We start from the raw sequence: 14,266 nt of genomic DNA on the forward strand, positions 1-14,266 counted from the left end.
TTATTTTATTTAGTTTCTGGCCAACTTTATCATTTAATTTGATTTGATTTATGTCATTTTCCAAATTTTCTTGTGGATGCTCATGATTTATTATCTGCGTATTGTTTTCAGTAAATACAACATTGTTATTTATTGGTTTTTTTAAAGCACTTGTAAAAGTTTTTGCTATATTTCTATTAAATATATTGGTCGGATTTATTTGTTCATTGATAAACTCATTTATTGTATAAAATTTTTTATTTTTTGAAGCAATTGAATCGCCAATTACTGAAAAATCTATTTGACTTTGATTCAAATTTGTTTTTGGATTTATTTCTTCATTCGCATCCTTTAATTCTTTGCTTTTCATTTCTAATTTGTTGTTTGTAATTAAATTTGGGATTAAATTGTGAGCTTTGGTTAATGTTTCAGTAAGCCAATCTATTGTAGATTCTTTAACCTTTCCTTGTTGATCGAGTAAATTAAATAGAGGAATAGCTTCATCACTTCTTCTTTCACGTACATTTAATACTTGTTCATTTGTATTGGGAAGATAACATGAACAATTTTCATATATACATTGTTTACATATAGCATCCGATAACATAAGGGCGAATGTACCATCCTCAAGTTTTTTAATTATTATAGGTAGCTTCACTCCATCTCCAATATATATTAGTTTTGATTCTTGTGATTTATCTAAATTTTTTATTTCTGACATTTGATTAGAATTTTCTGGTACAAGTTTTCCAAGATATTTCATATTTTGGGACAGTGACGAATTTACATTGTATTTATTTGTAGGTAAAGGTTGTAAAAGTTTATTTTTAGATACATCTAAAATTTGATTATGGTTAAGTCTATTAGTTGTTTGATTTATATCTATATTATTTTCAATTTTTATATTAGTTTTAGATTCATTATTTTTTGATATTTCATTTTCGGATACCGAGGAATTATTTATTCCAATTAATAGATTTGATGGATGATTATTTATAGTTAATGTAACGGGATTTCTGTGAAAAGTTTGTTGTTCATTTTTATAATTATTTGTGTTTATTGGTTGTCGTTTAAAATTTTCTTTTTCTGTAGCATTTTCTAATTCGTATGGATTAGATTGTAAAATTGATAATTCATAGTCCAGTGTATTTATAGGATGTTCACCTATTTCTGATGAATTATAATTTATTATTACTGTTGGAATTTTTGTAAAACCTTTGCGTGTTACTTTATCGGTGTTATATTTGTCATCATTTCCAATAATTTTTGATACTGCTTTTAAATTCAAATTATCTAAATTTTGATGATTTTTAATATATTCTAGAATTCTATCATTAGGTGTGAAATATTTTATTGGTTTTCTTTCTATTGAAGCATCTGGTTCTGGTAATTCAATATTTCCGATATATTTGTTTTTTATTTTCTCGTTTAAAATTGTATAATTTATTGGTTTTTCTGAAAATTTTTTTAAGATATCAAAATCTTCTTTAGCGCGTTGACTATTAAATTGGTATTTTTGTATTTTATTATTTGTGTCATTTATAAATTGGTCTTCAGGTTTTATTTTCCGAAATTGCAAGTTATTTAATTTTTCTTGTGAAATTCTTCTTTTTTCTTTAAACTCCATGTTTTCATTATTTTGTTTTTTAAATAGATTTTTTGGTAATTCACTTAATCGTCTATTATGTAAGCTGTCTTGATTAATAGTATTTGTCGATTCTACTTTGTAATCAGTGTTATTTAACGAAGTAGTATCTTTTAGGGTTAAAGAATTATTCGTTTTTATATTAGGCGTTTTTTCAGAGGTCATCAAATTCGATGAATTTAGATTTTTGTTAAGAAGAAGCTCAAAAGCCTGTCGAATTGTTGATTCATCTACAGCACCAGTTTCTTTATCCAAAGAATATTTTACTGTTTTTATAATTAAATTTTTTATTACAGGGTCTCTTGCATTTTTTTCTCCAATTGCTGCTTGATTTATAATATTTTGAATTTTATTGAAAATTTGCTTAGGAACATTATTCGAACTTACTAAGTCTTTTGATTTGTCCAATAATGTTACAGTTTCTGTTACCCATTGACCATCTTGATTGACGATTACCGACGCAACAGTTGGATCTGATAAAAAGATTTTGTCGACGATGTTATGCAACATATTTTTAATTACTTGTACGTTATTAGGTGGTGAACCAGTTATTTGAAAAATAAAGTTTTTTGCTGTATCAGCAATCATATCTTCAACTTCTGGAGTGAAAAAAAGATTTTTTAAGTCAGGTGTATTTAAAATTTCTGGAAATACATCTTCCATATTAGTATCGCTAAATTTTAAGCTATTATCTTTTCCATAATTTGCTATTAAATCTTGAGCTTTTCCAGGCACAAAATTATTGATAACTTTTTTAATAACATTTTTAAAAAGTATTTCATTAATATTATCTTTTATTGAAATGTTGTTTTCCTGATTATTATTCAAATTATCATTTATTTCTGTTTTTGTATTTGGATTCATTGTCAACATCATATTATCATTAATATTATTGTAAGCTTGAGTAACATCTTCATTTGATGAAAATGAAGGAAGATCTGAATTTAATATTGTATTATTATTATTATTATTTATAGAGTTATTGTTTGAAGTCTTTTCATAAATTATGTATGGCTTATCATCAACTGATTGTACTAAAGTTTCTATGTTTTCAAATTTTTTCTTTTTATCTACATTGATCATATTTATATCCGGAAAATTTAATTTATTTTCTACTTGTTTTAACTTATTATCGTGTTCAGTTGTTGATCTTCTAGTTTGTCCATAGACTGGTTTTTGCGTAGATTCAGTATTTTTTCTATCTGGATTTATATTTAATTTTATTAACGCATTTCTTTCGTAATTTTTAGAATTATTTTTTTTAAGTAAATTAGAAGTATTGTCAGTTATTAAATTATCTTGTTCGATTTCCTTCAATAAAGTTTTTGTATCATTTGTGGAAAATTTAATTTGTGGTAACTCACCTCTATTTTCGTCATTATTATTTTTAGATTCTATATTTTCATTATTATTAAGACTTTGAATGTTATTAGAGAATTTAAGTTGTGTTTGTTTTTCATTTGAGCTTTTTTTGTTACTTTCGTTTAGGAAAGTACTGTTATCTGTCATAGTAGCTCCGCCATTAATTGTATTCTGTAGATTGTTTAATGCTGGAGATCGTGTAGTAATTCGTTGTTGTGTATTATTGGATTCTAATGGTATTAGTGAATGTACATTATTTATAGAAAAAATAGGTTTAGAATAATTATTACTTAAATTTGTATTATTTACAATAGGTAAACTATCATCAAGATTAGCATTCTGCATAGATGCATGATTATTTTCATTCATTGGATAAGTATTAGTTTTTTTAATATTTTTAACGTTATTTTTAGTTTTATTTTTTATAATTTCTTTTGTAAGGTAATTATTAAAAGTTAAATTGGAATTCGATTTTATTACCTCATCGAATTCATTTGAATGTGAAAATTTGTACTCAGTTTTTGTATTTGTGTAATATTCATCAAGTTTATTATTTTTATCATTTAAATATGATTTTATAGGTACATTATTTAATAAATCTGTTGCCTCAATGTTGTCAGTAGACGTATTTCTTAAAATAATGCAGACAGTATGTCCATAAAGTTTAATACAGTCATCGATATTGTGAAATTTTTTGCCGAAAATACTGGGTGTAAAATTATTAGTATCTTTTAATTGCGAATTAGTAATAGTAGCATGATTTTGTTCAATTGGTGTTAATTCCGAGTAAGTAATTCTATTAGGAGATATATTATGAAGATTGTACTTCGAAATTGGAAAAGCTTCATTTTGTTGTATTTTCATTTGTGGATTCGAATAATATATATTAGGGTCATTCTGTCGTTGATTTATTAGGGGATTTTCATTGCCTACCATGACTCTTTGATCGAAATTTATATTATTAGCAAATGGAATGTTGAACTTGGTTGGTTCAATTGGAGTTGGTGTGTTGCTTTTCACGTAAGTTTTGATCGATTTGTAAGCATTAACATTTGCATCGTCGCTTTTTTCTGTTGATAAATCTTCATCATATTCATCCTCTGTATATTCTTTAACATTTGGAAAATAATTTTTGTTCCAAGGGTAATGATGTTGAATTTGTTCATGAAGACATTGTCTACCTTTACAGTTTGCTTGTTTGCAATAGCACATGTATTTTTTTTGGCTCATTCTGCGAGATCTATTAGCTTTCGCATTCATTGTGATAATTGTTAAATTTTTATTTTCAAAATTTTTTTCACTTTTAGCGATATTTTTTATATTAATAAGATTTTTTTTAATCTCTTTTTGATCTGAAATAAACTTCATATTAATATAGGAAGTATCATTTTTTGTATTTAGATTTTCAGTATTGTCAGTTATATTATTTTTTTCAAATTTATTATTAAAATGTAGATAAATTTTTAACGGTTGATCTCGTTTAGTTTTATTTAATTTTTCCATGGTAGTTTTTGTATCATCTATTAATATTTTTTCTTGACTACTTTCGTTACTATTATGTGTTATGTCATTTTCTTCATACGGTATGAGAAATATCAATCCTCGTTTTAGTCTATCATTTGCATCTGCATTTTTTGTAAGTATATATTGTCTATAAAAAAAAATGAATAAATTAAAATAAGCATATTCAAAATATATTTTAAAAGATAATAAATTAAAAAACTCGATTATACCTAAAATTAATTATTTGATAAAAGCATGTTTAAAAATGTTTTAATTGTATTTTATGAAACACAGTCCGTATCGTTGATATCATATCATTGAATTTTTAAAGTGAATTAATTTTTGTATTTAAGATTATAATATGTGTCTAAAAATTATTGAGAACTATTAAATTTATAATTTATATTAACAAATTTTTAGAAATAAATATATTTTGAATTAAAGAAATCTATTTTTTTTTATTAATATATTAAATATATAATTATTTTGATCAATACATTCTGTAAAAATATTAATAACAAAATTAATTTATAATACAAAAATAAAAAAAAAAGAAATTTTCCTTTTCTTTTCATATTAATTTAAATCGTTTTACAATGTTATATATCAAGAAATAATTGCATGACATCATTTGCTGACAATGATAATTGCATAATTTCATACATATCTCTGAACAATTAATACATTCTTTTTATTCGAAGTGAATACACAACTCGGCCAATGTTTAAAAATCTGACTTGTACTGTACGTAAGTGAGGATAATTTGCAGAAACCGTAGAATAACATAATTTTTACTTATCCCACAGTCAATTATTTAAGGTATGCAGCATACAAATAATCATATACCATTTTTATAAAATTCAGATATACAAAAATATAATTATATTTTACATATTTGTAAATTTTCATTTTAAAATCAATTATAATTGACCAAGTTGTAAAAAAAACAGTTTTATTCAATTTAACGAAGTATTAATTCAATACTTGTGTTTATTTTTATTTTATAAATATACAAATTCTTTTCAGATTGAAACTTTATCTGAATTATAATTTTTGTAAAATATTTCTTAAATAAGAAATGGTAATTATATGAAATAATAATAATTTTTTAGAAAACTGAATATAGTATTATTTATACATTTAATATAAATGTTGAAAGTTTAAAATAAAATAAAAATTTTTTTTAACTTAAAAGTTTTTTTATTCAAGAAAAATTTTAAATAAAAATCTTAGAATCTTCAACAAATATTTTTTATTGCTATAGTTAAAAGTATTCAATATTAATGTCAGTGATTAATTTAAAAAAAAAATTTTAAATTAGTTTTCAATTCACAAATAAACAATAAATTAATAAAAAATTGAAAAGTATAACTTTAATATCAATTCCTCTATTGTATTTGATTCTAAATGATTTAATATTTGAATTTGAAATCTGTACTTACTGAATATATTTACAGCAAGTTATTTCGGAAATATTACAAATTATTCCTCCTATAATTATAAGCTGCAGTAAATCAACTTTTTTCATCTTTTTATATATTTCGTTTCTTTCATAATTCAAATTACTTAACAATTTCTTGATTTGCACACTTTTTATCACTTTTATCATTTATTATTTATTTCTTTTCATAATTATCGATTATACAATATTTTAATTTTAAATTTCTGTTTTTTCTATTTGAATTTATATTTTAGTAACACTTTTCATGAGTGATTTAAGTTGCAACGATTTGAAAGGATCTGGACGAGTGGGTGATCGCTGAATAATGTTCTTCACGATTCGATGTATTAATTGAAGTACGGTCGGTGTCATTGTTACGAAATTTAAAAGAATGGCGAAATATATATTGATAAACGGTAACATGAACTGTGACATCAACAATAGATTGATATTAAATACGGAAATAATATGACCTGAATTGCACCTTAAAGGAATGAAAATTAATACAATGATTCAAAAGCATCTAGCAATGGTTCATTTGTTGATTTATTGTTTTTGTTATTCTCATTCGGCACTTTTTTGTTTTTAGTTTGTTAAAGCATTTGATCAAGCGAATAAAGTGTTTAACTTTACATTATTTTCTTTTAATAGATACAAGGATGATTTGAAAATAAACCTTTCACTTTTGATATTACTTCTTTACTTTATTATATTTTATATTAAAAACTATATTGCCATTTTTTATAGAATCGTTTCGTTTTTCATATAATATACGACAAGAAAAATGAATAAATATTTTTTTTATAAGCAGAATATATATTTTTGTCTTTATCGTTGATTATGATGAATTAAAATAAAATATATCTTCTTATTATAAAATCTTATCTTTTTAAATTGCGATTTCCATCAATTAACTGGATAATGTCTTAGATAAATTAAAGAACAAGAATGCCATAATTAATCTGCTATTTTACAAAAGAAGATAAATAATGATAAATTAATGATTAGTTTTTTTATTTTAATTTTATTATTATAATATAATATTCTTTGAACATATATTGTTACTAATGTATATCTTCATTAAAGCCTGAAATTCATCTACCATTATTATAATTTAAGTTTTAAGGATTATTTTATATCTGTTGTGTATTAATTAGAAATTATTTTTAAAAATGAATTAAGATTAAAGAAAATAATAACTAATTTACAATACTATTTATAATAAAATTACCTAATAATTCTCATATAACCTAAATTTTCAAATTTATATTACTCTTAATAAGAATTGCAAGGATAAAATTGTTTTTTAAATTGCGTTGAATTTTAGAAATTTTATTTTTAAATTTTTACAAAATAATTGTATAGAATATTTATGTATCCGATATTAGGTGATATTCATTAGAGTAGAGTTTTTTGTAGAATTTTTAAATAGAATATTTAATCTAAGATTTATATGCAAAAATAAAAATTTTTTTAATTTTACATTGAAACATATATCTTTTTTATATTACTTTATGAATTATAAAGAATTTTCGAGTTTTTATAAAAGGTGTCGCATCGTCTAGTTACTATTTTTTCTAATATTTGATAAGATTGAAAATTGAGATCATTTCAAGTATATATTGTTAAATAATTTAATAGTAATTTTAAATATTATTTAAAAATAAAATACAGTGTATGAAAAAGGTTCTTTTTAATAATAATATTCAATATTATATAAATACGTTTCAAAACTGAAAACATAATTAATTCTCTTTATGTTAAAACGAAATTGGGTCTACTTCGGTTTACTATTAGAATAAAATATTATTTAATTTTAACTACACTCATGTATATTATTATTATTCTTATTCTTCCTCTTCTTCTTCTTATTATTATTATAAAGTTATCTTTATAATATTCATTTTTAATAATGTTCGTGCCCCGTAATAGATTTTTTATTTAGTATGAATAATTTTTCATAAACATTTTTCAAATATAATTGTATAACTGCATTGTAATAAACATAAAATTCGTAATTATTTTATTATATTACTTTTTATAAATTATTCATTTTATTATAATTTATTTAAAAACTTTATTTACATAATAATCAGATGCATTATAGTACAAGATGGTATAGTACAATACAAAAAATACAATAAAATACAATACAATATAGTATAATACAATACTACATAACAGAATACTGTACAATACAAAATAATACAGAACAGTACAGGCAGTACAGGCAGTACAGTAAAGTAGAGTACAAAACTGTATATTACACAGTATATAATTTTATAAATCTTATAAAATTATATATAATATTATTTTATAATTTTATAAACGTACTTTTTAAAAGTATTGTTATTATTTATATAAGAATAAGAAAATTTTTTAATTTACACAATAATTTATTTGTATTTAATTGTATAAATGTATTCCACTAAACATAAACATAAACTTACAGATTACTTTTAAAAATTCAAAATACATAATTTTAATTTACAATAATGTTTAGTGCGTTTAAATACAGATATAAATAAATTTTCTCAGAAAAATAAAATAATATTGTTTTAATTATAAATATACACATGTAGATTAAGTAATTAAAAAATAAATTTATTCAAAATTTATAATAACACATGATATAAGTAGTAATATTAATTCATATGAGAAATAACAAGTTAATAATAATTAAATTTGATATTAGTATTTTATTAAATCATTTACAATACAGTTGAATAGCAATATTATAATTTATATATTTCTAAAACTGTGTATAAAATATCTTCAAATTATTAACTAACCATAATAAATATAACAGTACATAATATAATAAACAATAAATTAATTAACATTATAACTATTGTATTAACATTGTTTATATATATATATATATATATATATATAGAATTATAATACAAATGAAGCGAAATATATATAATCATTTAATATATAATATCATCCTCAACCTTTGTAAAAATTTCATTTTTATTGATATGATTTTTACATTGATTGTTTTAGAAATTTTTTATTTTAATTCTAAATCGGGATTATTTATATAAAATACTTATTGTATTTTTTTATCAAAATAATTAATATCCAACACAATTATTGATTGTAATTTATTGTACTTTAGTGAACGTAGAGCAGAAACAAATTAAATAATAGCTAATTAATGTACATGAAAGATCTTAGCAATTCCTGATACAATACCAAAGAACTTTTTTACGCTTCCAATCATAGTTTTAAAAATATTGTGATTGAGTCTTTCATTGTTTACTTCAAACGTATTTATATCTCCTGAATTATCTTTTAAGCGCTTCCTTGTATTATTTAATTGATTATCGTAGTTGTCAATAAAATTTTCTAGTGAACCTGTAAGATTCTCTGCTTTTTTTAATCCTCCAGTTATCACAGTTTGGAGTTTTGGAATTGAATCAATTAATATTGACCCTATATTTGTTTGTATGGTAGATGAGGAATTTTGCTGAATTGTTAAATTATTTTGATTATTAGATGCTTCTGTGATTAGTTGTATGTCGTTTGTAAGATTGTGTTGTGTTTCAATAAAATTTTGCATCGAGTTATTTTTTTTTTCGTATTCTTGTAATAATTTTTCTTCTTCACCTATGTCATTCCAAAGTTCATCCATATGATCAAAACGATCGATTCCATTACTTTCTATTATTTGGTAATCATAATGTTGATCCATAGATCGTTTTTGTCTTGGGAAACTTTTAGTTTTAATATCATTCAAATAATTATTGAAATGAAGTCTTTCGACTTTTATAGGAATATCATTAATGAAAGAGTCACCCATTTGAACAGTTTGCTTATTCATAGTTTTAATAGGTAATTTAAAAATTTTCTTAAAATCTGTTGTATGAACCTTTTTTATATTTTTATGATTTGGTAATTTATATTGAATAGGTGTTTTATTCTTGATACTGAATTCATTAACTACTCGTTTCTTTCTAATAAAATTGTTGGGTACTAAAAAATGTATTTTATCATGAGAATATAATTACAATATTAGATTGAATTATATATATATATATATATATATATATATAAATCATTATAAAATAATTTAATATAACTCATTTAAATATATTTGTTACTTTAATGATTTATAAACAAAATATTTAAATTAATATAAAAGAGATTTGTATAGAAAAATTCAAAAATTTTTTACAAAAAATTTTTAATTGTAGAATACAAATATAAAATTGTCGAAAAATGTTTAAAATACTATTAAATTAACAAATCTTTTAAAAAAATAATAGTATGTAACTTTGCATAAGCTTATCACTTACATGCATCATTTTCCGAATTTTTTGATACCATTTTTGATTTTTCCAATCCCAATGAAAAGGATAGTGGTTCATACATATTTTTTCCATTATTGAGCATGGCTTCTCTTTTATACCTTCTATTTACATATGTGTAGGGATTATAACCATAACTTCTTGATGGAAATACGTACGATGGTTTTATTAATAATTCATGTGAAGTGTTATTTGATTCATTATCTTCATACATTGATGGATGAATTTCAGAAATTTTTAGAATTGATCGTTTTGCTTTTTGACAATTCTGTTCAAATTGTTCATTTTTAATATCTTTATAATTAGGTGTATTTAATTGATAAATATTTTTTTCAGACAGTTGTTGATTTGGTATAGTTTGTCTATTAATTTTGTAATCAAATGATTCTTGTGTATTCTCATCATTTGTACTATACCTATTAAAATCTTGAATTTGATGTGTATTCAATGGGTTTACTTTATTGAAAGGTCCGTTAGATGTTTCTTGCACATATGATGGATCTAACTTATAAAAATTTATGTAAGCGTGCTGTGTATTTAATGGTTGTTGACTATATTGTACATGTAAAGGTATCGAAATGTCTTCATTATACATAGTATATGGATTATATTGTTCTACCTGTGATTGTTCGATATAATATTTGTTTTTATTGTCGTTATAATTATTAATATTTTTATGGTTATAGTTTTCTAATTTGGCATCTCCACCTGTCAAAGCATATGGAAATCTTTTATTATTTTTTATTCTAAACTTTTCTTCATGGTTTATATTATATGCATCTTCATTTTTCAAATGTTTTTTCGGTGATGTCTTTTGTTTTTTATCTTTAATTATTTGCATTTTGCTGTTATCATCATCTATGTATATTTTAGTTTGAAATTTTGGTAAAGCTTGTTTACTGTGAACATCACGAAATGGTTCCAACATCTCAAACGCTGGCAAAAATTTTTCACTTTTAGATTTGTAAGTATCTTTTTCTGATGAATATTTAATTGGGTTAGAATTTATGCTATAATCAAATTCATTTGGATTTGTGATCATGTCGTTTGTTGTGGTATCGTGGCTTGCTGTTTGAAAATGATTAAATAGGTCACGTCTATGTATATTACTTTCTTTAGATTCGGAATTGTCATTTATTACTTCTAGCAGTTCACTTCTATATTGTTGTAACATCTTTTCACGTTTCGCTCGTAATTTTCGTTTCAGTCTTTCTATTTGATCATAACGTCTTTTTTGATATTCAGCAAATTTAGATTTTTCCATATCTATTATCTTCATAGATGCTTCGATCATTTTTTTTGCTCGTCTACTTTCGTTTTCTTTTTTTAACGCCGTTAAAGCTTCGGCTCGTGTAGTTAATCTTGCTTGTCTTGATTTAATGCGTTCATCTATTTTTATTGCACTATTATTCTTTGGTTTTATTTTATGATCTATAGTTGTTACATTAATAATTTTTGAAGTTTCATTATTTGAATTTATGTCATCTATATTTTTGATTTCCGTTGAATTATTTGTTATGGAAATAATAGTAGTTTGATCGTTGATATTTTGTGTCTCTTTTTTTTCGTTAATATCAACATTAGCAATCGTAGATTTTCTGTCAATTTCTAAATCAGTAGTTAAACTTTTTTCACCAAGAAATCGAGTGGATTTTGAAAAAGTAGTTTTATCTTGTGTTTTTCCAAGAGGAGATGTCATTAAGTGTTGAGGAGAGGTAATATTAACGGAACGAATATTGGTACGTTCTATTGCAGTTTCTGTTTCGTTTGTTGGTATATAAGCATTAATAACTGAGAAATCGTTGATATCACTATTTTTCTGTTGATTAACTTGTGAGTTTATGTTAATTGCCGGTTTCGTCAAATTTTCTTCGGATTTAAGAAGAAACTTTGCCGATGACTCTATTTTTCTTGGTAACCGATTCCATGTTTTATCATTGATATTCTTTGTACTTAATTCATCTTCTACCTTTATGATTGTAGGTACTAAAATCTCATCTGTTTTATTATAATTTTCAAAATTTGGTTCTTCATTTTTAATATATGATGATTTTTTTGGATTGGTTGGTCTTTCAGAGTTCATTATCTCGATTTTGTCACTATCGGCTCCAGAGTCTATTGTTTCTTCTAAATAATCAGTGTTGGTTTCTTTATTCAAGTCTCTTTGAATTCGAATTTTCGTATTGTAATTATCGATTGCTTGATTTGGTATAGAAATTAATTGTGTTCCTATAAAATTTCTTGAATTTAAATCACAATCTTTACATTCTTCAATTCCTCGTATGACTCGACATTGACAGTCTTTAAGATTATTATTATCCTGAGTGATCATTTCTTGGTGAAGTAAATCTTCTAAATCATTTAAATATCTCTTAGTTCGGTGGTATAAAGATTCACTAGGCTGTATTCCTTTATTTAGATTATCGTGGTATCTGTCAGTATTTATATATCTATTATGTTGTTCAAGGTTAAAATTGTCATTTCCTGTTGATATTTTTGGATTATTAGGTATAATTATCAATGGGAACAATTGTGACTGAATTTCTTTTTGATTAAATTTTAAATCATCCAAATCGTAGTTTTTCTCATTTATATCCATTTTATAGAAATTGATAAGTTGTTGTGCAGCTCGTTCTTCTGTTTTATGATTTTCTGAGTCTCTTAAAGAAATTTCAGTAACAATTTCATGATTTTCAGATTCATCTAAAACGTAGTAAAATACTTAATAGTTTTGAATATTTATTTTTAAATAACGGAGTATCTGCAATTTTTGCAAATTAATACAAAAAAATTACTTTTTATTTGTATTACTATTTTAAGAAGGTATTGATTTTACTAATAATTTAATTACTGTTCTAAAATATTGTGTAAATAATTTATATTGATTATAAACTAGTGGTTATAATAAAATTTCACATCAATTATATTATAAAGTTTAGAAAATCCTTTTATTTCATATATTGAGACCCTAATCTAATTTCATGTTTAAATTTATCCACTAAATATATTTAAATCGAAATTTATAAATTATATTTAAATAGAAATCATTAATTTACCAGACTCGTTTTGTTTCTTATCATTTGTTTCATTCTTATGAAAAGATTCTATTTCCCATAATTCTCCGTAATTTTTAAAATTTTCTTTTGAATTAAGTGTTTGCAGTTTTAAATTTTCAAAAAAGTCAGTAGGCATGTGTTTAGTTTCTCCTGATTCATCGAACCACAGGTTTTTATATTCATCCATATCTGTAGGTATGTTTGAGCGCTTCCAGTTTTTATACATTTCTTTATTTATATTGTCATCATCATTATAATCGCAGTTAATTCCTTTATTTTTGTTAGTATTAATTTCAGTTTGAAAGTAAACATCACCCTCGGGAAAGTTTTTTAAGGGTTCCCCATGTTGGAAACCATAGAAGTTGTTTTCGTTACTATCCCGAGATTCTTTCTTTAGATCTTCTTTTTCACGTTTTTGTTCTTGCCTTTCACGCAATCGTTGTTTACGTTCATTAACACGCTCTATTAGACGTTCTTTAGCTTCTTCAGTTTTTATGCGTTTACGTAAAAAAATATTGTCATGTAGTAAGCTTAATGGATCATCGCCTAGACGTTTATCTACGTCACGTTTTCTGCGTCGTAATGATCGATCTAGAATTTAAAAATTGTGTTATATGAAAGCTGATATATTTTTTTTATCAATCTTATACTACAAATAATATAAAATATTTAATGTTTATGATTAATTGTATTGATTTTTTAAAACATGCTTCAAACTAATTATTTAGAAAACTGAAGTAAAAAACATTTTTAAAAGATATTTATGTGATAATTTAATAGAATTCTTTTAATACGATATTAAAATAAAATTTTGATTTATTGAATCATTTTTAGAAATTTTTATCGATTTTATATAAATGCTCAATTAATCAACTATTAAAAATTCGATTTACAAAAATATATTACCTCTTTTTTCTTTTTCTTCTGACAGCAAATAATAAAGTGCTTTAAGTTGATCCTCTAT

The 14,266-nt window shown here is 23.1% G+C and overlaps 1 protein-coding gene across 1 annotated transcript in view; it reads right to left on the reverse strand.

The window, feature by feature from the left end:
* Positions 1 to 9,090: 9,090 nt before the first annotated feature.
* LOC105364207 (uncharacterized) overlaps positions 9,091 to 14,266 on the reverse strand; it is a 14,283-nt gene continuing 9,107 nt past the window's right edge. Inside the window, exons 12-15 of the mRNA XM_011502095.1 lie at positions 13,303 to 13,893; positions 11,990 to 12,949; positions 10,955 to 11,677; positions 9,091 to 9,440 (exon numbers count right to left, since the gene is read on the reverse strand). Coding sequence (XP_011500397.1) covers positions 9,091 to 9,440; positions 10,955 to 11,677; positions 11,990 to 12,949; positions 13,303 to 13,893 — 2,624 coding nt within the window. The remainder of the gene's footprint in view (positions 9,441 to 10,954; positions 11,678 to 11,989; positions 12,950 to 13,302; positions 13,894 to 14,266) is intronic.

This window comes from Ceratosolen solmsi, unplaced genomic scaffold (assembly GCF_000503995.2).
Source record: "Ceratosolen solmsi marchali unplaced genomic scaffold, CerSol_1.0 scaffold10, whole genome shotgun sequence".
Classification (NCBI taxonomy): Eukaryota; Metazoa; Arthropoda; class Insecta; order Hymenoptera; family Agaonidae; genus Ceratosolen; species Ceratosolen solmsi.